Genomic DNA, 23,077 nt, shown 5'->3' with positions numbered 1-23,077 from the left:
AGTGATTAATCACAAAAACAATATGTAATTATATATGTGTTTTCCCATGGTCTGAGGCGACCCCTGTGAAAGGGTCGTTCGACCCCCAAAGGGGTCTCGACCCACAGGTTGAGAACCGCTGCTTTAGAGGTTTAAATGAGATATAAAAAACTGTGCTTAGCAAACTGCTGGGCACATAGAAGATGCACAGTCAATTATGGCCAGAACAGTAGCATAGGAGGAGAGGAGACATTTGAACAAAGTAGGAAGATCAGCAGGAGGACAAAGTGGGACACATCTTCCTTCACTACAGAAGGTAAGTATCAGGGCAGATAAGGCTGCAGGAACTGGAGGAAGCCAAGAAGAATCCCCAGGCAGGCCGTGAGTGGAGCCAAGAGTTTATTTTCTGATTACTAATCTACCCTTGCTGGGGTGGGGATTAGGGGCAGATGGGGCCAACCCCACTCTTGGCGGCTGAGGATCAACAAGGAAGAGAACTGGGGCTCCTGCTGTGTGTATGGAGAAGGAAGAGGCTATCCATTACTGGAGAGAGCTGATGGAGTTGGGCAGGGCTCTCTAGGGAAGCTGTGAAAGGTTTGGGAGAGCAACTGTATGTAGGTAAGGAAGAGAGAATTGTCCAGATCCATGTTACAGGATGACAGGAAGCAGGTAGAGTTGGAGACTCTAAATATGGTGAGCTGTGTGGTTTCCTCCAATAGATTTTCCCTCTAACCCGGTATAAGACAAAAGGAAGCTGACTATATTGGTCCAGGGAAAAGGATTTATGGGGAAGGGGTGGCAGAAGGACTAGGTTGACAAGTGCTGGAGAGAGAAGGGCTGAAGCACTGCAAAGTCATGGACTTTAAAGTCAAGGTTATAGAGGAAGAGGAGTGAAGTCAGGGGGGATGAGCAGTCAGAGATGGACTCCAGGAAAAAGAAGTGTCAGTAAGATGGACCAGCAGGCGGAGTGGGAGGAAGGTCAGGCTCAGAGCCTGGGGAATTTGATGGTCAATGTAGAGCAGTCTTGTATGGTATCAGGTTTAAGGTGGGCCCCTAATGTGAAGGGGCAAATCCTTTATGATCTTTCAAAGATAAGAAGCAATGTTAAATCAAGGTGGAAGGGGCTGCAAGTGTTGATCCTACTGTATGAGGTGCTTTATATAAACTATCTAATATTATCTTCCCAATAGTCCTTCAAGTTTGGTGATTTGTGAAAAAATGGTAATGGCACAAATTAAAGCGATTGCCAAGGGTCTCACAGCTATTAAGCCTGGCAGCTCAGATTTAATCCCAGGGTTGACTGGTTCCAAAGCCCATGTGCCTTTCACCTCTTCAGATTTCCACAAAGAGTGGCACTTGAGACCTTTCTAATTCATTCTCATCGTTTTTCACAGCTCTCAAGGTTGGAATCTCTGATCTCGGTGTGTTGGGCAGCCAGGTAAGTGAGATCTGGCAGGCCCTGAGCAGTGATGAAACTCTCCTGAGCTCCACCCTGTCTTTATTCCCTGATGGCAGCAAGCTGGCCCTGGGTGAGGGCTGGAACTCTCAGCTGGGCTGGACCCCACTGCAGAGAGGGCAAGTGTGACCGGAAGAGCAATAGGAAGTACCTGCGTTCTCTTGTTGAAGCTCTGAGTTTGTTTCATGTGATTGCCCTGCTCAGTGAGTCATTCATTTAGTGGAAGGAGGATGTTGGAGATGGTCAGATCTGGGTTCAGATTCAGCTCCAGCACTAGAGTTGTGTGACTTTGAATGAATGACCTTGACCAACTTTCTCAGTTGGCTCAGAATTACAAGGTTTTCTGGGACAGGGAACGTTCGGTTATAAAACCAGATATTCCCAGGCAAATGGGACAGTTAGGCACCCCAAACAAGCTACTCAACCCCATTATGCCTCAGTTTCTGAGTATAAAATGGGGTTATCTGTGGCCTATTTCTCTGCTTCTTACCACCTGGTGGTGTGCTTTTCAGAGAACACAGGGGCTGGGAGCATGGTTTAAATGGAGCCTGGTCAAGAGAAGTTTAGGATTGGCTGCATGCTCCTGTATCGCTGAGGCTGAACTTCTGAAGTGCAAAGCCACTTTCTCCAGCATTCTGCTTGGAGCTCTTAGCTGTTGCTCACGTTGCAGCCTGAACCATGAGTCAAGAGCCTCCTGAGTTGATCACCTCCCAGTTGTTCCTGGCTGTTGCTTCTTGTTCCCAGGTGAATGTGGCAAGGTCCAAGCACACCATGCTCAGTAGGCAGTGTTGAGATTGGGGTTAGTTGTGTGTGAATGAAAGCAGCTTGAAACATAAGATGCAGAATTCCAGTCACGTGAACATTGCGTAAGAAGAGGTTTATAGACTTCAGCCAGGATGGGTGGCATAAGCATGGCAGGAAGAGAGCAGAGTCTTCCCGAAGTTGTCTCCCCTGGTACCTGCTATTGATTCTCTTTCTTCCTGAAATTGGTGGCCTCCACATTTTGCCCAGGAGCCAGGTTCATAGTTGTCCTCAACAATGTAGAGTGAGAAGGTGTGGAGCTTTTGTTCCTGTAAGAGGGTGAGTTCTAAGCAGAAAGTAACGCCCTAGCCGATTTAGCTCAGTGGATAGAGCATCAGCCTGCAGACTGAAGGGTCCCAAGTTAGATTCCCGTCAAGGGCACATGCCCGGGTTGCAGGCTTGATCCCCAGTGGTGGGTGTGCAGGAAGCAGCCGATCAATGATTCTCATCATTGATGTTTCTATCTCTCTCTCCCTCTCCCTTCCTCTCTGAAATCAATAAAAATATATTAAAAAAGAAAAAAAAGTAAAGAGAAGTGGATGAGTTCAGCTGATGTAAATTTGGCCATCCACAGTTCCCCAAAAAGTTAAACATGGAGTTACAATGTGACTGAAAAATTCTCCTGTCTATACCAAAGAGAAATTGAAAACATATGTCTACACAAAAATTAATACATGAGTGTTCATAGTCGCATCTATATATATAAAAGCCTAAGCGACTATTTGACCAGTAGCTATGACACACACTGACCACCAAGGGGCAGACGCTCAATGCACAGGCATGGAAACATGGAACAGACTGATGAATCTCAGAGGGAAGGAGGGAGGGGGAAGGTCGGGAAGAGACTAACCAAAGATCTTATATGTGTACTAGAGGCCCAGTACACAGATTCATGCACCATTGGGGTCACTCGGCCTGGCCTGCAGGGATTGGGCTGAAACCTGCAGTCTGACATCCCCTGAGGGAATCCCAGATTGTGAGAGGGCTGAAGCCAGTCCAAGGGACCCCACTGGTGTACAAATCTGTGCACCGGGCCTCTAGTTACTTATAATAGCTAAAAAGGGTAAACAATCCACAAAAAAAGGGGGGAAACAACCCACAAGTCTATCAATTGATAAATGGGTAAAAATGTAGTACATTGATACACTGGAATATTATCTATAATAATAAAAGGGTAATATGCTAATTAGACTGGACAGCCAAACCACCTTCTGGATGACCTTCCAGACTGTGAGGGCTGAGGCAGCATCCGGGGCTGCTGCTGCCTCGGCCTTCGGAGCTCCTTGCATGAATTTCATGCTTCGGGCCTCTAGTGCAGCTATAAAAAAGGAATGAAGTATTGGTTCAGGCGATGGCATGGATGAAAAGACAAAAGGCCACCTATTATATTATTACACTAGAGGCCCGGTGCATGAAATTTGTGCATGGGTAGGGTCCCTAGGCCTGGCCGACGATCAGGGCTGATCAGGTTCCCCATCTCCCCACCTCCTCCCTTCGCTGCCCGCACGTCACCACCGAGCAGTTCCCCCTGCCTCTCCGTCTCCTCCTTCCCTCGCTCCCTCAGCGTCCCACCACCACCGCTGGTCACCCACCATGTTCCGCACCACTCCTTGGTGGTCAGCACACATCATAGTGAGCAATTGAACTCTCGTTCTCCCTGCTGAACTCCCAAGTTCAATATGACACTTTGCATATTAGCCTTTTATATATATAGATTTGCATAAAATGTCCAGTATAGGCAAATCAATAGAGACAGAAAGCAAATAGTGGTTACCAGGGAATGGGGAGTAACTACTAATGGGTACAGTGCTTCTTTTTGGGGTGATAAAAATGTTCTGGAATTACGTAGTGGTGATGGTTGCATAGTATTATGAATCTCTTTTAAACCACTGAATTGTACACTCTGAAAGGGTGAAATTCGTAGCACGTGAATTATATAGCTCAAGAGAAATAATACAGTTTGGCCACCCAGTCCTGCTGCATGTAGAAAGTGCAGCAGTGGAGCGATGCATTCAGGACCCGTTGGAAGCCCTTGGTGTCGGGATGCAAGTGCTAGAGGATGGATGTGTCTCCTGGAACCAGGCACAGTGGGTCCTCCAGTTGGGTCTCAGGCGGCTAACAGCACACAGAGGTAATAAACCTTCCTGCTGGCCAGGTGAGTTGTGGAGGGCATGAAGCTTCATGTTTTCTTGAGAACATCTATCTCCACCAGAATCAGACTAAGAGCCCGAGTATGGTCAGGCTCATGTACACACAGGAGCTGGGGAAGATGTGGTAGCCCCTCCGCCCTTCTTTCTCCTGGCACATCGACTGGGCCACAGTGTCTCCCAGAGTGTAGGGTCGGATGCTGGGCACTGAAAGCCTCAGTCTGGAATGGGCCTCAATGACTTTCCAAATGTCATTATGGCAGAGAAACAAGACCTGCAGCAAGTGGCCATGTGGGCAGAGGCCACTACCCATACTTAGCTCAACTGATTGCTTCCGTGAGATCCAACAGGTGTCATGTATCTCCTGATGGGCCTGTGAGCTTCAGCTTCAGCTTGGGGCTGTAGAGAACCGTTGAGGTATAGAGTGGCTAGATTGTGCAGAGGGGACCCCAGCACCTGGTGATCAGTCAGCAAGTCCTTTCGGCTGAGAAGGAGCAGAACTCCAAGGGGTAGCTCAGCAACCTCCCAAACCTCTGTTCCTTTGAGGGTCAGATACACTAGGCCTGGTGTCATCTGAGCCTACTGATTGGATAGGACACAGCACAGAACTGTGGCTTCCAGTTTTGCAAACACGTTTCCTCGGAGAGGGTGCACTGCTGGAAAAGCCTGCTTCCTCCCCCTCTCCTGTCTGTCCAGCCCCAAATAAATCAGGCCGTGTCATCGGAAAGTCTTCCCGGTCTCTCATACACAAAGGAGGGGCACGTAACTAACACACACTGAGACTAGCAGGGGCTGGGACATGCTTGGTTGCTTACTCCCCAAGTAAGCCCCCAAGTGCAGGGACCTTGTCTGGTTGCTCACTGATGAATCCCTGTACATGTCACATAGTAGATATTCAATAACTATTGCTTGGATTTGTGATTTCACTAGTAGCCAAAATGTCCCCAACTCAAGAGGGTTGACAGGTTGCATTTTAGTCGTAGGGGGCTCCATATGCAAAAGCAGCCAGACTTCCCTTCAGGGTCATCATAGCTGTGCCCCTGACTGCAGCTGCATTGAGCTCATCGTCAGGGATTCTCACACCCAGGCACACAAGAGCACAAGCACACGCACACACACGGGGGAGCACACCCACCGACACACTCCACTCAGCACTGGCTTCTCTTCCCGAAAGTAGGTGTCCAGCCACACTTCTAGCGTGACGCATCTGCTAGTGACCTGGCTGGGCTGCTCTTTTTGGAAGTCCAGGCCAGTCCATCCTGGTTGGCTCCTGGTCATTTTCCTTGGAAGCCCTGAACAGGAGTCACTCTTGCAGATCCTGAATAATAGATAAGCACCATTGGCTCTTGGCAAGCCTTCCCTGCCCACCCTTTCCACCCCCCACGGAGAGGACTCCAACTCGTAGCCTCTGGAGAAGTAGTGGAAGGCTTCCCCAAGGAATGATGTGTTAGCGGAGTCTTGATGGACGAGTGAAGGTTGGCCAGGTAGAGGGGTGTTCTGATTTCAAAGGGAAAGAGACTGTATCCCCAGCACACAGTAAAAGGGCACATCACTGGGATTTTATTGGCTGGGCAGGGGAATAAATAAGGACACACAAGGAGAAGGGAGACAGTGGGCTCCCGGAGCTTGAGCTGTGTGAGTGTGAGGCTGGAGAGGGGGGTTTGGAGCCAGACTGTGACGGGCCTTGTGTGTTTAGCCAAGGAATTTCAACTTGATCTTGTTGGCAATGGTAGGCCCTCAAAAAATTTTAAGCAGAAAAGTGACAGGATCAGAACTGTCTTTTTTTTTTTTTTTTTTAAATATATTTTATTGATTTTTTACAGAGAGGAAGGGAGAGAGATAGAGAGCCAGAAACATCGATGAGAGAGAAACATCGATCAGCTGCCTCCTGCACATCCCCCACTGGGGAAGTGCCCGCAACCCAGGTACATGCCCCCAACCGGAATCGAACCTGGGACCCCTCAGTCCGCAGGCCGACGCTCTGTCCACTGAGCCAAACCGGTTTCGGCCAGAACTGTCTTTAAAAGCTTAACCTGGAAAAGATGAGGATGGGGAGAAATGAGAGGAAGGGAAGCCACCTCACGAGGCTGTGGAGACTGAGGGGTGAGAACGGAATAAGGTGGTGGCTGTGGGGTGGGAAGGGTATTTTACATATATAGTCACCTGGACCAGTTGGAGGGAGGGGGTGAGAAGGAGAGATTCCAGACTACCCCTCACGTATCTAGGTCGCCAGCTGGGAGGTTAGGATGCCATTCGTTCAGATAGACATCAATAAGCTTATAGAGCGAGGGGGCTTTTGTAAAAAATATTTTTATTATGAAATAGTACACAAATATATAAAAGTATAAAAAAGAAACGTGTTATGTGGTACAATGGTAATAAAGCTGTTTTTTACTCATTAACTTGGAGTCACCTGTGGAATTTGGTCGGAAATTCTGTTTTGAAACATGATTAACAGGCCCAGGATTACATAAATTAGCACTGTTTGTTTGGATTGCAAGTCCCAGAAACTTAACCCGCGTTATTAGGCACAAAGGAAAATGTATTATAAGGACACAGGAACCCAAGGACAGCAGCACGGCTGGGCATTGGGAAGGAGCTGGAACGCGGGACTCAGACACCATCAGAAGTCTCTCCCCAGTGCTCCTCTCCGCGGGCCGGCTTCTTCACTTCTCCGGCTCAAGTGCTGGGAGAAGGACCACTGGCAGTTCCCAACCTTTCCGTCTAGCAGATTCGCTCTCCCAGAGAGCCCGTCAGTCTTAAAGCTCGAGGGAAAGAACTGTAGTAATTAGTCCAGCCTGAGGCGCCCAACCCAGTCACTCAGTGTGCGGTGACATTGAACAAATGTGACAGCTCTTACCGCAACCGCCCAGGAAAGAAACTCCTCAAATAGTGGGCATCCAGCAGATGCCCCCAAATCCGCCCCAGGAGATACAGAGCGGGCTCAGGCAGTGGTTCTCAGCCTTAGCTGAACATTGGGATCACCTGGAAAACCTTAAAGAAGGCAGACGCCCATCCCACCTCAGACGACTCAAGCTTTTTCAAAAGCTCCCCGGATGCTTCTCATGAGAAGCTGAGAGCTCGGGGCTGGTGCCTCCAGTCACCCAGGCACCCTGAGCAGATGCAGCTTCTGCCTCGGCCGGTCTGCGTGCACGCGCCCCCGAGATGCTGGCCGTGCGTGCCGCCCCGGCCCACACTGGCAGCGAGGGTCTGTGCTGCGCAGCCCAGCAGAACTTCCCGTGGCGGCCGCAGGCCGCAGCCGTGCTGTGCGGCACAGTGGCCGCTAGCTCGTGTGTCCACTGAGAACCTGAAGTATAATTAATGCGACGGAACATCTCATTGTATCTCACTCTAATTAATTTGAAGAGCCACGTGTGGCTAATGGCTACTCTATTGGACAGAGCAGGGCTGGTGGAGCTCAGTGAGGGGGAGGGCATATCTGAATCATGTGAGGTATTTTTTTTAATATATTTTATTGATTTTTTACAGAGAGGAAGGGAGAGGGATAGAGAGTTAGAAACATTGATCAGCTGCCTCCTGCACACCCCCCACCAGGGATGTGCCCGCAACCAAGGTACATGCCCTTGACCAGAATCAAACCGGAGGCCCTTCAGTCCGCAGGCCGACACTCTATCCACTGAGCCAAACCGGTTAGGGCCACCTGAGGTATTTCTTAACCAACTTAACGCTCTTGTTGCTGCTGTTTTCCTCTGCACACCCCCCCAATTCAGACCCTAAAACGGTGGGACAGAAAGGGGCGATGGTGATAGGGATAAAGAACCACTGGCATAGAATGTTCCAAGTTATCTGTGTTACAAACCACTCCAATACTTGACCTAAAACAGCAATATTTATTTTTGTCATAAATCCATGTTTGGGCAGGACTCAGAGGGCATAGCTCACCTCTGCTCTCCTTGGCATCAGCTGACGTGGCCGGAGGGCTGGGGCTGGGCCACCGGAAGAGCTGCTCATTAAGGGGCTGGGTAGTGGCTGTCAGCTGGCACCCCAGCTGGGGCTTTCCCCAGGGCACCTCAGGGTCTTGGGCTTTCTCACACTTTGATTGGGTGCCAGGGCGAGCACTGAGTGGCGGGGGAGCAGAGTGCCCCGGCTGGCCAGGTGGGAGCGCTATCCTTTTTTTAAAACTAAGCCTCGGGAGCCATGCAGTCACTTCTGCTGTGCTCCACTGCAGTCAGTCACTGAGACCAGCCTCTATCCACGAGGCCAAGGCGAGGCCCAGTCTGAGGACAGCAGTGCTGAGAGATGTGCAGACGTGTTTGAAAACCGCCTGTACGGTCCATGAGAACACGGGCCCCTCCTGTGCTCCAGCTCCCCCTCTTCCAGCCCTCAGTACGCGGACTGAGACCTTGGGAGCCTGGCCAGCTCCTCAGGCAAGAAGCAGCGTTTGATCTCACACGGCCCCCACCCCTCCTCCTGCAGGCCTGGTTTCTCTGTGCTCTGTACTCTGTAAAACCCCGCGTTGGGAAAGTCTGGGTGGTGGCGAAACAATAGCGCCGGCCCCCAGCCACCCCGTGCGGCCTGGCCGAAGGCCAAAGGCTGATGGGCTCAGCAGCTCACCCTCACTGGTGGCAGCCGGTGGGTCGGTAAACTTCCCCTGTCAGCCGCCACCTGTGCACATGTGAGTCCGAGTAAACCCGTGTCTTTCACAGCCAGTCCGCGGGGTGACTTCTCCGGGCCCTCAGCGCTTAGCATGACACCGCCACATAGCCCCGGGAGCGAAGAGCACCAGGACAACTCTACACGCAGCAGCACACAGCCCGCTGCCTCGGCGACGGAAATCGCTTTCCTCGCTGGTTCCGGGCGCAGTCAAGCCCACCCCGAACACCCGGCCCCGGAGCACCACCCCACAACCCAGAGCACCCCTCAAAGACCCGACCCACAGACTTCTCTATTGCACACACGCCTTGAGTAACTTCCTGATTCCTTTTCTCAGAAATCCTTGGGGGCGCGGGGAGTGGGAGAGACCTGGAAGTGAGGGCACCTGGGTCTGGTCCCCACCCGACAGAGCCGATAAAAAAGGACACAGGTTTATTTGGGAGTGCGGAGATTACGGGAAATCGTTTTCTTCTCTCTGTTTCCATTTTCTATATTGTTACATTTCTGATTGTGGTAAAATGTACATAACATAAAACATACCATTTTAATGATGTGTAAGTACAGTTCAGTGGCATTAAGCATATCTACATTGTTGTGCAACCATCACCACCATCATTTCCAGAACTTTTTCATCTTCTCAAACTGAAACTATCTCCATTAAAGTAACTTCCCTTCCCCCTCCCCATCCCCCGCCCCTGGCACCCACCATTCTGCTTTCTGTCTCTGAGTTTGACATGCCTGTTGCAGGCTCTAGGAACCTGTGAGTAGAATCATACAGTATTTTTCCTTTGTGCCTGGCTTATTTCACTTAGCATAGTATCCTAGAGCAGGGGTGGGGAACCTTTTTCCTGCCAAGGGCCATTTGGAAATTTATAACATCATTCGCTTATTATAATTCACTTACTATAAATGTTGTTGCTATAAAAAAGCTCCTAGATTTATTGAATTTCGAGTCCTGCCTGCAGATGCCTTGGCAGGGCCGGACCAAATGATTTCATGGGCGTCGTACAGCCCGCGGGCCAGATGTTACCCACCCCTGTCCTAGAGGTCATCCCTGTGGTCGACTGTGCCCCGGCCAGGTGGCTCAGTCGGTTGAAGCATGTTCTGTGCACCAGAAGGTGGCAGGTTCCATTCCCGGTCAAGGCACATCCCTAGTTTGTGGGTTTGATCCCTTCCTCTCTCTCCCTAAAAATAAAAAATATGCTCAGGTGAGGATTAAAAAATATATGCATATTGAGAATGTGTCAGAATTTTCTTTCTTTTGGGGGTGAATAATATTCCAGTATGTGTGTGTGTGTGTGGTATTTTGTCTCTCCATTCATGCACTGATGAACATTTGTTTCTACTTTTTGGCTTATTGTGAACAACACTGCTATAAACATTGGTGTGCAAATATCTGTTTGAGTCTCTGCTTTCAGTTTTTTTGTATATGCTTAGAATACATAGAGCATAATTGTGGGATCATGTGGTAAATCTATTTAATTTTTTGAGGAAGCAGTTAAAATTTTTTAAGCTTTTTAAAAAAGTAATCAAAGAGCCCTGGCTGGTTTGGCTCAGTGGATAAAGCGTCGGCCTGCGGACTGAAGGGTCCTAGGTTCTATTCCAGTCAAAGGCGCATGTCCAGGCTGCAGGCTCAACCCCCAGTGTGGGGTGTACAGGAGGCAGCTAGCTGATCAGTGATTCTCTCTCGTCATTGTTGTCTCTATCTCTCTCTCCCTCTCCCTTCCTCTCTGAAATCAATACAAATATATTTTTTAAAAAGTGATAAAAGACTGTTAAGAATAAAACACCACCTGGCTGGTGTGGCTCTGTGGTTGAGTGTTGACTTATGAACCAGGAGGTCACAGTTGGATTCCCAGTCAGGGCACATGCCTGGGTTGCAGGCTTGATCCCTAGTAGGGGCCGTGCAGGAGGCAGCTGATCAATGAATCTCTCTCATCATTGATGTTTCTCTCTCTCTCTCTCTCTCTCCCTCCCTCCCTCCCTCCCTCTCTGAAATCAATAAAAATACATTTTTTTAAAAAAAGAATCAAAACACCCATTTCAAAACTTTAAAAACGGAAAAATCATGTTTGTTCATTATGATTTTTAATAATGTCTACTCTTCTAGTGTTTTTATTTATTTTTAAAGACTAATTGAGAGAGCATCCATAACAAATTTCACGTTTTATTTGGTTATTTATATGGATTTTTGAAAATAAAACATTTTTATTGTAATAAATACATATAACATAAAATTTACTGTCTTAACCATTTTTAAGTGTGCAATTCAGTGGTATTAAGCCCAGCTGGCATGGCTCTGGTTGAGCGTTGACCTATGAACCAGCAGGTCACTGTTCAATTCCCTGTCAGGGCACATGCCCAAGTTGCAGGCTTGGTCCCCAGTGTGGGGCGTGCAAGAGGCAGCCCATGAATGATTCTCTGACATCATTGATGTTTCTATCCCTCTCCCTCTCCCCCTCCCTCCCCCCTCCCCTCCCCCTCCCCCTCCCCCTCTGAAATCAGTAACCACCAGGGCAGAGCGGCCTGACTCAGGCTGCCCCCCCGTGACCCCCTTTTGTCAGACACTAGAATTTCAGCATATTTTTGTAGCTTTTCACACTAAATGGTTGTCATTTTGCAAAACAGAATATTAACACCAGGTAAAAGTTGTGTCATGTTCCGGGAGCTTGCTAGACCAGGAATTTACATCTGTGCTTCCCCCATCCCTCCTATGTACGTGGGCTGTGTGACTGGGCACAACACCTCCCTTATTGGGGCTCACTTGTCATCTGTCCATGAGTCAAACCACACAACCTGAAGGACACCAGGAGCTAATGACACCATCCCGCCCGCACCCAGGCTCCTCCCACGCTCAGCCACGGGAGGAAGGAGCCAGACGGCCAGTGTCCAGGGTCTTGGAGACGTGCCCAGCCTGTTTTTGGCCCTGGACTTTTCCCAGGAGCTTGGCATTGTTGCTACCACGCCTCACCTCACAGATATTTTCTAACCGAAACTGGGGCAAATGGTCTGAAAACATGGAGATGTAGAAGACATGCTCATGAAAAGAAGGCAGAAGTCTCGCTCCCGCAGGAGGGCGTGGGGGCTGGATGGCAGGCGCTCGGCGGGCAGGACAGGCCAGGGCAGCCTCCAGAGAGCAGGCGAGGGAGGCGCGAGGTGCTGGGGCGGAGGGGGTGGGAAATGGGCCTCTGGGTGCATATTCTGGGGCCTGAAGATGGGGTGACACTGAGTTCAACAGAGCCACTGCCCATTCTGGCCCCACCCCTCTTGCCGGAACCGCCTCCCCAGCCACCGACCGCAGTGACCACATCCCCCCAGGTTGCCTTGGAAACACGCCTCAGGACAGGGGAGTTGGGGCACAGTTGCCCAGCAACAGGTGGTGCCCTCCCTTCCGCCCTCATTGAGGCCCTGCTCTGCGCCCTTCCACAGGCCAGGGAAGAGCCGCTCTGAAGGGAGAGGGGAGCCCAAGGACAGGAGACCGAGGTGAGGCGCACAGGAGCCCCTGTAGTGGGGAGCCCCTGGGACCAGCCCCACCACTTCCCCTCTGTAGGCCCAGCAAGGCCTGAGGGGCTGAGGAGGCAGAGGGAAGACGCCCTTGGGGCCCTTAGAGCCTTGTCGGAGGCACCTGGGACCTGGGAGGGGAAATGGGGTTCTGAGCAGGAGGGCCGGCTGGGGGCCCCAGTGGTGCTCCCCCCACTTTGCCTCCTCTAGCCCTCCCCGGGGTCCCTCTGGGCCTGTTTCTCGGCCAGAGTCCCAGCCCCTGACCCCGGGCTCTCTGCTCAGTCCTGCCTGGGCCCTGGCTGCCGCTCTCGGCCTCCGGATGGAGCTTCCTCTCCTGACCCTGTCTCCCCAGATGCCGTGGACCCCAGAGCAGCCCTCGGGGCACATGGAAGGGCCGCCTGCGTCGGAGTCGGCCTCGTGGCCCCCGCTGCCCTGCGGGCCTTGCATCCCCATCATGCTGGGCCTGGCCATGCTGGCCGCCCTCTTCCTCCTCACCACGGCTGTGCTGGCCGAGCGCCTGTTCCGCCGCTCTCTGCGACCCGGCCCCAGCCCCCGCCCGCCCACCCTGGTCTGGCGCCCCGGAGGAGAGCTGTGGATCGAGCCCACCGGCACCCCCCGGGAGCGCTCCGAGGACTGGTACGGCTCCGAGGTGCCCCTGCTGATGGACCACGCCCCGGACCCGCCTGTCCCCGGGGGCACCTTGGAGGCCCGAGCAACAGCCCCGCCCGCCCCTCCGACTCCACACGCCCCTCCCAGCTTTTTTGTCCCCCAGATCCCACCCCAGGCCCCAGCCCCGAGTACCTTCTGGGGGCCCCAGGCCTGGGAAGGGAGGCCGCACGCCCCGGGCCTGGTGAGCTGGGCTGAGCCTGAACAGAGGCCAGAGCCCAGCATGAATCTGGGGAGCCCCCCCGCCCGAAGACAGCGGCCAGGGAGCCCTGACCCCGAGTGGGGCCTCCAGCCTCGGGTCACCCTGGAGGACATCTCAGCTTTCTGGAGGCGAGAGAGCCGCACCAGCGTGGGCTTCTGAACCCCCGAGCCCGGGGACTGGCCTCCCAGACGCCTCTGAGCGAGGCCCGACCTCAGAGCTCCCGCCGGGAACCCAGCTGACACCCGAGGCCGGGAAGGAGGCCGGGGAAAGAGGCCGGGCGTTTCACACCCGGAGTTCAGTTCGGCGGGGTCTGGTCTGGGCAGGCGGGTGTGGACACAGCCTGTGCTGCAGGCGAAGCTCGAGGTGCTTCTGCTTAGCTGCCTGCAGCGTGGCGGTGGGGAGGACTCTGGGCCAGAAGCCGCCGAGGTCACGTTCCTGATAAAGAATTCAAGGTAGGAGGCCGGCAGGAAAGAGCATGGCCAGCGGCTTCCGCCTCCCCGGCTGTGTGTCCAGGTGCCGGTGCCGGAGGGCAGGGCGCGGTGGCTGCAGGAGAGCTGCCGGCGGTGCTAGCAGATGGCAGGAGCCCGGCTTCCGGAGCCACAAACCCCGCCGGGAAAACACAGGCGGGGAGGCCAGACCAGCAAAGGAGCCTCTTACGGAAAACGCACCGAGACTTTGACCCCAGCGCAGAGCGCAGACGAGGGGAGCCAAGCTGAGAGGCCGCTCTGCCTTCAGCCGGGGTCCAGAGCCGGATAAGCCAGCGGGTCCTCTGCCGTCTCTGAAGGCTGACACCCAGCCCGCGGCGTCTTACCCCCCCTCCCCCGCCCCCCATCGTGGGGGAGGCCTGGGCCGAGGACATCTGAGGTTGAACCAACATGGAAAACCGTCCCAGGGCAGGGCAGCTCCCAAAACGCAGCCTCTGGCAACCTCCCCCCCCCCCACACCTGTCCCCCTCCCCAGGCTGGCCGGAGTGTTCCAGAGAGACAGGTCCCCCCAGGCAGGCTTACTTATAAGGCTCCAGCTCCACCTGGAGAAACGGAGCCCCCAAATGTCCTTGGCCCCATAGCACCCGTCTCAGCTGACCTCGCTGGAGCAGAGCCAGGGGCCGGGAGAGGCCAAGGAGTTTTCACTCCAAACTGCGGTCATGACTGTTAGGGTTCTTGCCATATCGGTTTACCAACTGCACTATTATTTACTTTATATTTTCTTTGAATTGGTTTACTGTTTGCTTAATAAATGTATTGTAGAAGGAATATTTCTTGTATCACCTCTGTAAATGGAAAACCAGTATCACTTGCCATAAATAGAAAGTCAAATAAATACATTGTAAACAAAGACAGTAAGTTCTGAGTAGACATTGTTCCCTGCTGGAGGCAGTGACCTTAAGAGCTGATCTTTCTTTGTTGTTGTTTTTAAAAAAGGAGGGATGATGTCAGCAAGTGTTAGGCGGTCCAGCTGCCACCCTGAGGCCCCCTCAGAAGTTCTCAGACAGACGGATCCTGCACCGGAAGCAGGGACAGCGAGCCTGTGCTACCAATGCCGGCCAGGGGCCTCGGAGTTCACCCACACAGGGAACTGCTGCCCCAAGGGCCAGGGGGCTCTGGGCCTGGACCTGCCCTCACATCCCTCGGATGCCAGAGTGGAAGGAGCAGTAGAGGAATGAGTAGCCCCTAGCCCAGTGGTTCTCAACCTTGGCTGGACGTGAGAATCAGCTGGGAGTCTTTTTTAAATCCTGATTTCTGGGCCTCATCCTCCGGAAATTCTGTTTCTTTGTTATGGGGTGGGGCCACAACATTGGTAACAAAGAAATAGAATTTCCTGAGGATGAGGCCCAGAAATCAGGATTTTAAAAAGATTCCCAGGTGATTCTAACGTCCAGCCAAGGTTGAGAACCACTGCCCCAGGCGGAGGGACCTCTCCCCAGGGACACTCATCCAGCTCAGGGTCCTGGCACTCCCCCTGAGCCAGGCCGGGGATGGGAGAATCAGACCTGGCGTCTACACTCAGGGACCTCCCCGTCTCTCCAGTGGCAGCGCTGGGGGTGGAGGCGGGGGGATAAGATGGGACATGGAACTGACAACCCTAATACAAGGCGGGGTTCCTGTCCCGCCTGCCTCTCAGAGGGTAATGATGTCGCCTCGTCAGGATCAGCTGACAGGACTGGTTGTGGGGACTCTGCCCCCAGGAGGGATCCGTCCGGGGAGCAGAGCAGAGGCAGCGCTCAGAGCCGCCGTGTGGAAGGGGCCCCGGAGACAAGGCCCGGCTCCCAGGCTGGCTGGCACCGCTGACCTGGAGCCTTCGGGAAAGTGGTTCTTATGTCACTGGGCCTCACGTTCTTCCCTCTGTGCAGCCAGAGAGTTGAAAGCTGAGCACGATGCTCTGTTGGGACTTTTCTAGCTGTGGCATCTCAGGATGGTCTAGAGCAGTGGTTCTCAACTTTCCTGATGCCGCAACTGTTCAATACAGTTCCTCATGTTGTGGTGACCCCCAACCATAAAATTATTTTCGTTGCTACTTCATTACTGTAATGTTGCTACTGTTATGAATCGCCATGTAAATATCTGATATGCAGGATGTATTTTCATTGTTACAAATGGAACATCATTACAGCACAGTGATTCATCACAAAAACAATATGTAATTATATATGTGTTTTCCGATGGTCTTAGGCGACCCCTGTGAAAGGGTCGCTCGACCCCCCAAAGGGGTCGCGGCCCACAGGTTGAGAACCGCTGGTCTAGACTGAAAGATGGATGACACACGGGAACGTGAGCCTCCTGAGGCAGCGTCCGGCCTGCTATCCCGAGTCGCCTTTACATCCCCAGACCCAGAACCCGGTCTGGAACATAGCAGGAGCCCAAGGAAAGGGGGCGCACGGTGGGTGGACTAAGGCATGCACCAGCTTTACAAGCCTCGCTCCTTTCTCTGCATTTCAGACCCCTCCCTCTCCTTTCTAACACCCTCGTGTTGCTTTCCATGATCAGTCCTTCCGTTGTGCCTTCAGGCATTTGAAACATCCTTGCGGTTGGTCCTGTTGGGGGGGGGGGGTCTCGGGCTCCCTCGCCTTCATGGCAGATGGTTTCCTCTTGGGCTTTGTAGTTCAGGGCTGTGAACTCGGCTTCAGCGGGGCCCTGTGAGTGGGAGTCCGCGCGATCCGTGGGAAGGGGTGTCTTAGGGATCCTGTGTTTGCTCCTGGCCAGGGGGCTTCAGGGCTATTACCAACGCTGGGCCACCTTCTTTGTTAATTTTATTTGAGCTTCTGAGACTACGGTGTAAACGTGAGCCCCAAATGCAAGTGAGGGGAGCCTTTGGTTATGAATTCTCAGGCGAGACTTTCTGCTGCCCCAGGTCTCGGAGAGGCAGACAGGTTCTGTTTGCTCCCCGGCTGGTGGGTGGGAAGATGTTTTTCTAACCTGCTCCTCTCAAGGTGAATGTAGGGCCCAACCCCTTCATTGCCAAGCTCTGCAATTCAGAGCCGCTCTGGCTTTCAACTTCCTCCTTGTGTGGCCCCTGGGGGTTCCCCTTCCTTCCTTGAAGCGCAGCTGCGCATTTTAAAGGATGTTTGTTTGATTCTACGCAGCATTTCTAGATGTTTCATGGTGGGAATGTGCTGGTCCGGTTATAACATCCACAATATCACAACAAAATCAGACTATTTCCTCTGTAAACAAATTCAGCTCTCCCCACTTAAAACAACAAGCTCACTTCCCTAGGCCGGAGCATCGTCCGTGCCCCACAGGCTGCAGGTCTGGTTCCCGGTTAGTGCACATGTCTGCGATGCGGGTTCGATCCCGGGTCAGGGCGCATTCGGGAGGCAACCAAGTGACGTGTCTCACATCAATGCTTCTCTCTCTCTCTCTCTCTCTCTCTCTCTCTCTCTCTCTCTCTCCACCCTTCCACTCTCTCTAAAAATCAATGGAAAAAATATCCTCGGGTGAGGATTAACAAACAAAAAAACCAACAACAGCCAAACAACAACTAATTCTCCATCCTTCACCACAGTGACATGACCTCTCACCTCCTTCACAGACAAACTTGGGGAAAGCTGTCTGCCCCGCAGTCCCCCCCCCCCCATCCCCATCGCCCCTCCCGCTGCAGCCCCTGGGTCTGCAGAAGCCGCTTCCCCAGAGCCAGAGCCGCGTGCTTCCACCCGGGACTCCGTTCAGCCTGCTGTCCGCAGCATTAGCACCCGATTCCGCTGGCACATCCTCTCCCCTTGCCGGCTGTGACCCCACGCCCCGGCTGCCCTTGCCTCCCTCTGCCTTCCTCAGGGTCCGCCCTGGACTGCCTTGCTCTCCTTCGACACACTCTTCCCGGCAACCGCATGGCGCCGTGGCTTCCATTACTCTCATGTGGTCCTCCCGGAGCTATCCCCCCGTTATTCTAAAGTAATGGTGCCCGTGGGAGAGGAAACACGGTGAGTAACAAAGGGTGATCTCGAGCCAGTGCGTGGCCATCCCTGGGGAGTCAGTGTTTGTCCCCAGGGCAAAACCAGCACCGCCCCCCCACCCCCCAAAAGTGCAGGGGCCATGGATTCACATGTATAAAAGGCCAAGCCAGAGCCGTGGGCGAGTGGTGTGGACGAGGGGACGGAGGTGAGAAGAGACCACATGTCTGTCTCTGGGCACAGCTGCCACTCGGTGCCATCAGTCACGTCCATCCCTCCGACTTTGCACCAGAAGCTAAAAATCTGGGGCTCGGGGTAAAATCAACCAAAATATTTATAAACATTGATAATGTATGGACCCATACAAGCCAAAGGAAGCACGTCTGTGGGCCACGTGGCTCGTGGACCATCGGCTGGAGGTCCCGTCTACGCAGCCTTGGACAAGTGCTCATTGTCTTGGCCTTGGGTGGTTTGAGGCGGGGCAGCCAGCTCCCAGAGGCCTCAAGTCGGGGCTTTCCCCACCTTCACGCTATTGATGTTCAATAATTCTTCCCTGTGGGAGACTTTCCCACATCCCCTCTGGCCTCCATCCACTAGGGGCCAGTAGCAGCCCCTAGTTGTCAGCCACAAATGTCGCCCAGGGGCGGGGTGGGGACCAGGAACCTCTGCTCTAAGTGAAGTGTTTTAATGAATTCACACACCTGCCCATGGGGCGCAGCCCTGTCTCAGGGACAGGACGGCCGGGGAACCAGTGACACCAACAAGGAATAAGATGAAGAGACAGACGACCAGCCCTGGAGGAACCAGGAGTCGGGTGCTGCACCCCAAACAGGCGGGGGCTTGTGGGAACACCCTGCAGCTGCAGAAAAAGAGAGTTCTGGGAATTACAAACATTTCCCAAATTAGAGCGTTAAAGGGAAGTACGGGGGACGGAGTTTAAATGTTTTTCAGGATGTAGAGCAAAATGACAAAGAAATGGGAAATGGGAAAGGAAAGTTAAGCGATGAAGGATCCTTCCATTCAACGTTCATCATTAGTGGGAGTCCCAGAAAAACACAGGGGGGACCAGCCGGACTGTGATGGAGGAAAACGGCCAGCAGGGCGGAGAGGTCTGCGCACTGGAAGGCCCGGGAGCTCTTAGCAACACCACCCCAAGACTCCCTGTTCTCACCAAGGTTACCCCTGCTTGAAACCACACCACCACCACCACCACCATCACCACCACCACCACCACCATCACCACCACCACCACCACCACCACCACCACCATCACCACCACCACCACCACCACCACCACCATCACCATCACCATCACCATCACCATCACCACCACCACCACCACCATCACCATCACCACCACCACCACCAAACCAGCAAAATACACGAAATGACAGTTTTCAAAACACTGGACACCAAGCAATGAAAGGAAGAAAGCAATGAAAGCCCCGAGAGAAAGGAAAGCTATCCAGGTGGTCCTTTTCGGAGGGCCCAGCTTGCTGCTTTGAGAGTTTCCCAACTGCAGGCAGAGTCGGGAACTGAGGGGGACCCTGAGGACTACTGGAGCTGAGCGTGCAGGGGGACCACAGCAGCTAGAGGCTCAGAGCAGAACATGATGCAGAGAAGAGTGAGTTGCCCGGAAAGAACCCCCAGATCCGTAGAGAGGCCCCCTGAGTATTCAGCAGAGAACTGCTCGGCACCCAGGCCCGGGAAGAGCCACCTGAAGAGCCAGCGGGAACAGCGTGCAGGGTGCACACAAGGCCAGGGCCTTCCCGCCAGCCAGCCGGGAAATGCCAAGGACACTGGCCGTCCTCAGGAAGGCCTTGGCTTGGTAGTGGCGAATAATTAATTAACCCAGAGACTGAACAGACTCCGAACCTGCCTAACAAATCACACAGATCACAAAGCTACCTGGCATTCCACAAGCTAAAATCCGCGATGTCAGGCGGGCAATCCAAGATCACAGCACATGCAAGGAGGTAGCAACCATAACCCATACTGAGGATCATCATTCATCAACCGAAACCAACCCAGAACTGACACAAGTGTTAGAACGAGCAGATTAAAACGCTATTCTAACTGTATCCATATGTTTAACAAGTTAGGTAGAGACATGGAGATACACAAAAGATACGTCAGACTTCTAGAAAAGAAAATTACGATATCGGAGATGAAAAATACACTAGTAATAACAGATTAGACGTTGTAGAAAAAAAATTAACGTTGTGACAAAACAGAAGCTACCTAAAATATAACAGAGAAAAACTAATTTAAAAAAATTAAAAGCACATTAGTGATCTGTGGAACAACTCATGCAGCTGAATATGTGAGTAATTGGAGTTGAAGGAGAGACATGGGGGCACAGGAAAAATATTTTAAGAACCAGTGGATGAACAATTTCCAAATTTGATTAAAATTGTAAATCCAAGAAACTCAACAAGTCTCACACACAAGAAACTGCACCAAGGTTCATCATAATCAATGTGCTCAAAGCCAGTGATAAGGCGAAACTTCTAGAAGCAGCCAGAAAAAAAGTATGCAGAGGTAGCTCAACATCACTGATCATCAGAGAAACGCAAATCAAAGCCACAAGGCGCCACCTCACGCCCGTGAAGGTGGCTGCTAAAAAAAGAAAGAAGAAAACAAGTGTTGGTGAGATGTAGAGAAATTGGAACCTGTGCACTGTTGGTGGGAATGGAGAACGGTCCAACCACTATGGAAAGTAGTATGGAGGCGACTGAAAATGTTAAACATAAAATTACCATGTGATTTAGCACCCCCACCTCTGGGTATATACCCAAAAGAATCGAAAGCAGGGTCTCAAAGCACACCCATGTTCATAGAAGCACTACTCACAGCGACCAAGAGGTGGAAGCGATACGGGTCTCCATCGACAGGTGAGTAGATAAGCAAAATGTGGAGTATACATGCACACAGTAGAATAGTATTCAGCCTTAAAAAGAAAATCCTGTCACATGCTACCATATGCATAGAACTTGAAGACATTGTGCTGAATGAAATAAGTTAGTGTCAGAAAGACAAATACTGTATGAGTCCATTTATATGAGGAATCTAGAAAAGTCGAATTCATAGAGACAGACGGGAGAATGGTGGTTGCCAGGGGCTGGGGGACGGGGTTGGGAGCTGTTGTTTACTGGGGAAGATGGAAGGAGTTCTGGAGGCGGTTACACCACATGTGAATATGCTTAACACTGAACTGTGCACTTAGAAATGGTGACGGTGGTCACTGTGATGCCGTCCATTTTTATAAAGTCCTACTAAGCTGGCAGAACCCAACGGGGTGGCTTAGAGGTTAATACCTGGGAGAAAACTACAAAGAAAGTCAAGAAGATGGTGACCACGGCAGTCAAAATGGTCGTGACCTCGGAGCAGGGACCAGCCTGGGTTGGGGGTTGGGCTCTGGGAAGCTGGTCGTCTTTCATTTCTTGACCGAGGTGACAGTTCTTTTCATGCACATTCTACAGTAAAAGAGAGAAAACACTTGGGGGGTGTCTTTGCAGATTGATGGGGCCCAACACAGTGGATGAAACGGGTCCAGACCAAGACTTTAAGGGCACGGGGCCAGGGAAGAGCCTGCCTGCTCCCAGAGACGAGAGGTTTTCTGACCGTCGTAAACCAGCACGGAACTGGGTCCCCGGTGCTGGCAACGGAGCCGGAGGGACAGCTGTGCATTCAGAACACCGCGGACAAGTGGCTTTCCACCTTGATTCTCGATCCAACGACAACGTGTGAAAGTGAAATAGACATTTTCCCACTAGCAAACGCTCAAAGATGCACCCTTACCTATCAAGGTTCTAGAGAATATACCAACAAAGCCAGGGCTAAAGCAAGAAAGACACAGAATCCAGGAAACTAGGGATCGACTCAAGAAAGAGGTGAAGGGAAAAAAAAAAAAAAAAAGCCCTAACTGGTTTGGCTCAGTGGATAGAACGTTGGCCTACGGACTGAAGGGTCTCGGTTTCGATTCCTGTCAAGGGCACATGCCTGGGTTGCGGGCTCAATCCCAGTAGGGGGCGTGCAGGAGGCAGCCAATCAATGATTCTCTCTCATCATTGATGTTTCTATTTCTCTCTCCCTCTCCTTTCCTCTCTGAAATCAATAAAAATATATTAAAAAAAAAAAAAAGAAAGAGGTGAAGGCCCTAGCTGGTGTGGCTCAGTGGATAGAGCATCAGCCTGCAGACTGAAGGGTCCCGGGTTCAATTCTAGTCAAAGGTACATCTCTGGGTTGAAGGCCCAATCCCCAGTGGGGAACATGCAGGAGGCAGCCCTTCAATGATTCTCATCATTGATGTTTCTATCTCTCTCTCCCTCTCCCTTCCTTTCTGAAATCAATAAAAATATATATTAAAAAAAAAAAAGAAGATGTGAAGGAAGTCCCAGTGGGCGGTGAAGGGAGCCTAGGAGACCGCTCTGCAGCCTGGGGAGCAGCCACTCCAGGTGCAGGCAGGTCAGAAGCTGCAGAGAGGTGTCTCTAAGAAATTAGAAAATCTAATGTGTTTGAATGTAATGAGCTATTTCAATCTCCGGGGAAGACCCGGGGAGGGGGCGGGAGGGGGGCGGGGGGCCGTTTGTAATACTTCCAACAATAAAGTCTTTTAAAAACCTCAAGGTAGAGTTTAGGCTTGAATTAGTGTTCGACAGACACAGCAAACAAATAAAACAAAACAACAAAGATGCTTGCTTTTGGTCAAAAGGCAGCCGAGTATCAGGAAGCCAGTGACTTGTGGACAGCCCTTCGCTGGTGCTAAGGCCTCGAATCTCTTAGCTCAGAAAGCGGGAAGGTCGCCCAGGGACCCACTGAACTGGAGACGTGCAAAAGGCTGTCTGCCCTGCCCATTTCCCCGGTGAGCTGTGCCCCATCTCCTGCTCTAGGGAGCACACATCTGGGGCAAACCCCCAAGCACCATGAGACTGCGAGAGCTGTCCCTCGCGGCCTCGCGGTCAGCTTTTCTTCAGCACTTTGTAGTTTGGTCTTACACGCCAGCTACTTAGCGCCCCAGAAAGCACCTCTTAATTGCTACCGAGTAACTGCCAACATGACCTTACTCAGGAAGCGATTGGAACAAAGCACGGAGGTGTTGAAACATTTATGGAATTTTACCTACCATGTGCCCTTGAATGGCTATTGATGAATTAATACACGTGTCTACGCCACATAATACCACAGTGGGATTTTTTAAAGATCCAAGGTTTCATGGCTTTCAGATACAGCTTGGTTGGCTGATAATGTCTTGCCATTTTTTAATGCTTTCAGCTTTCACTGGCCTTGGCATTCTAAAACTCATGCCCGCTGAGTTCACTGAC

At 52.0% G+C, this 23,077-nt stretch overlaps 1 protein-coding gene across 2 annotated transcripts; it reads left to right on the top strand.

Annotated features, from left to right (window-relative positions):
• The first annotated feature begins 544 nt into the window (after positions 1-544).
• C4H16orf54 (chromosome 4 C16orf54 homolog) lies at positions 545-14,705 on the top strand. 2 transcript variants are annotated; one of them, XM_059692311.1, is made up of 4 exons: positions 545-672; positions 12,427-12,480; positions 12,851-13,885; positions 13,921-14,705. In XM_059692311.1, exon 3 carries the CDS (start codon positions 12,851-12,853, stop codon positions 13,523-13,525), a length of 675 nt encoding a protein of 224 aa, XP_059548294.1. In that variant the 5' UTR covers positions 545-672; positions 12,427-12,480; the 3' UTR covers positions 13,526-13,885; positions 13,921-14,705. The 2 variants fall into 2 exon arrangements, 1 of the variants encoding a protein (XP_059548294.1); XR_009452473.1 differs by lacking the exons at positions 12,427-12,480; positions 12,851-13,885; positions 13,921-14,705 and adding exons at positions 1,374-1,417; positions 1,948-2,179; positions 5,561-6,161 and having other exon boundaries at positions 557-672.
• Positions 14,706-23,077: the final 8,372 nt, after the last annotated feature.

Source organism: Myotis daubentonii, chromosome 4 (genome assembly GCF_963259705.1).
Source record: "Myotis daubentonii chromosome 4, mMyoDau2.1, whole genome shotgun sequence".
In the NCBI taxonomy this organism is placed as follows: Eukaryota; Metazoa; Chordata; class Mammalia; order Chiroptera; family Vespertilionidae; genus Myotis; species Myotis daubentonii.
The sequence above is the reverse complement of the archived record's forward strand: the minus strand, read 5'-3'. Positions and strand labels throughout refer to the sequence as shown.

Bases quoted from the DNA above. Each gene is read 5' to 3' on its own strand.
- C4H16orf54 (XM_059692311.1), top strand. From the start codon at position 12,851: ATGCCGTGGACCCCAGAGCAGCCCTCGGGGCACATGGAAGGGCCGCCT.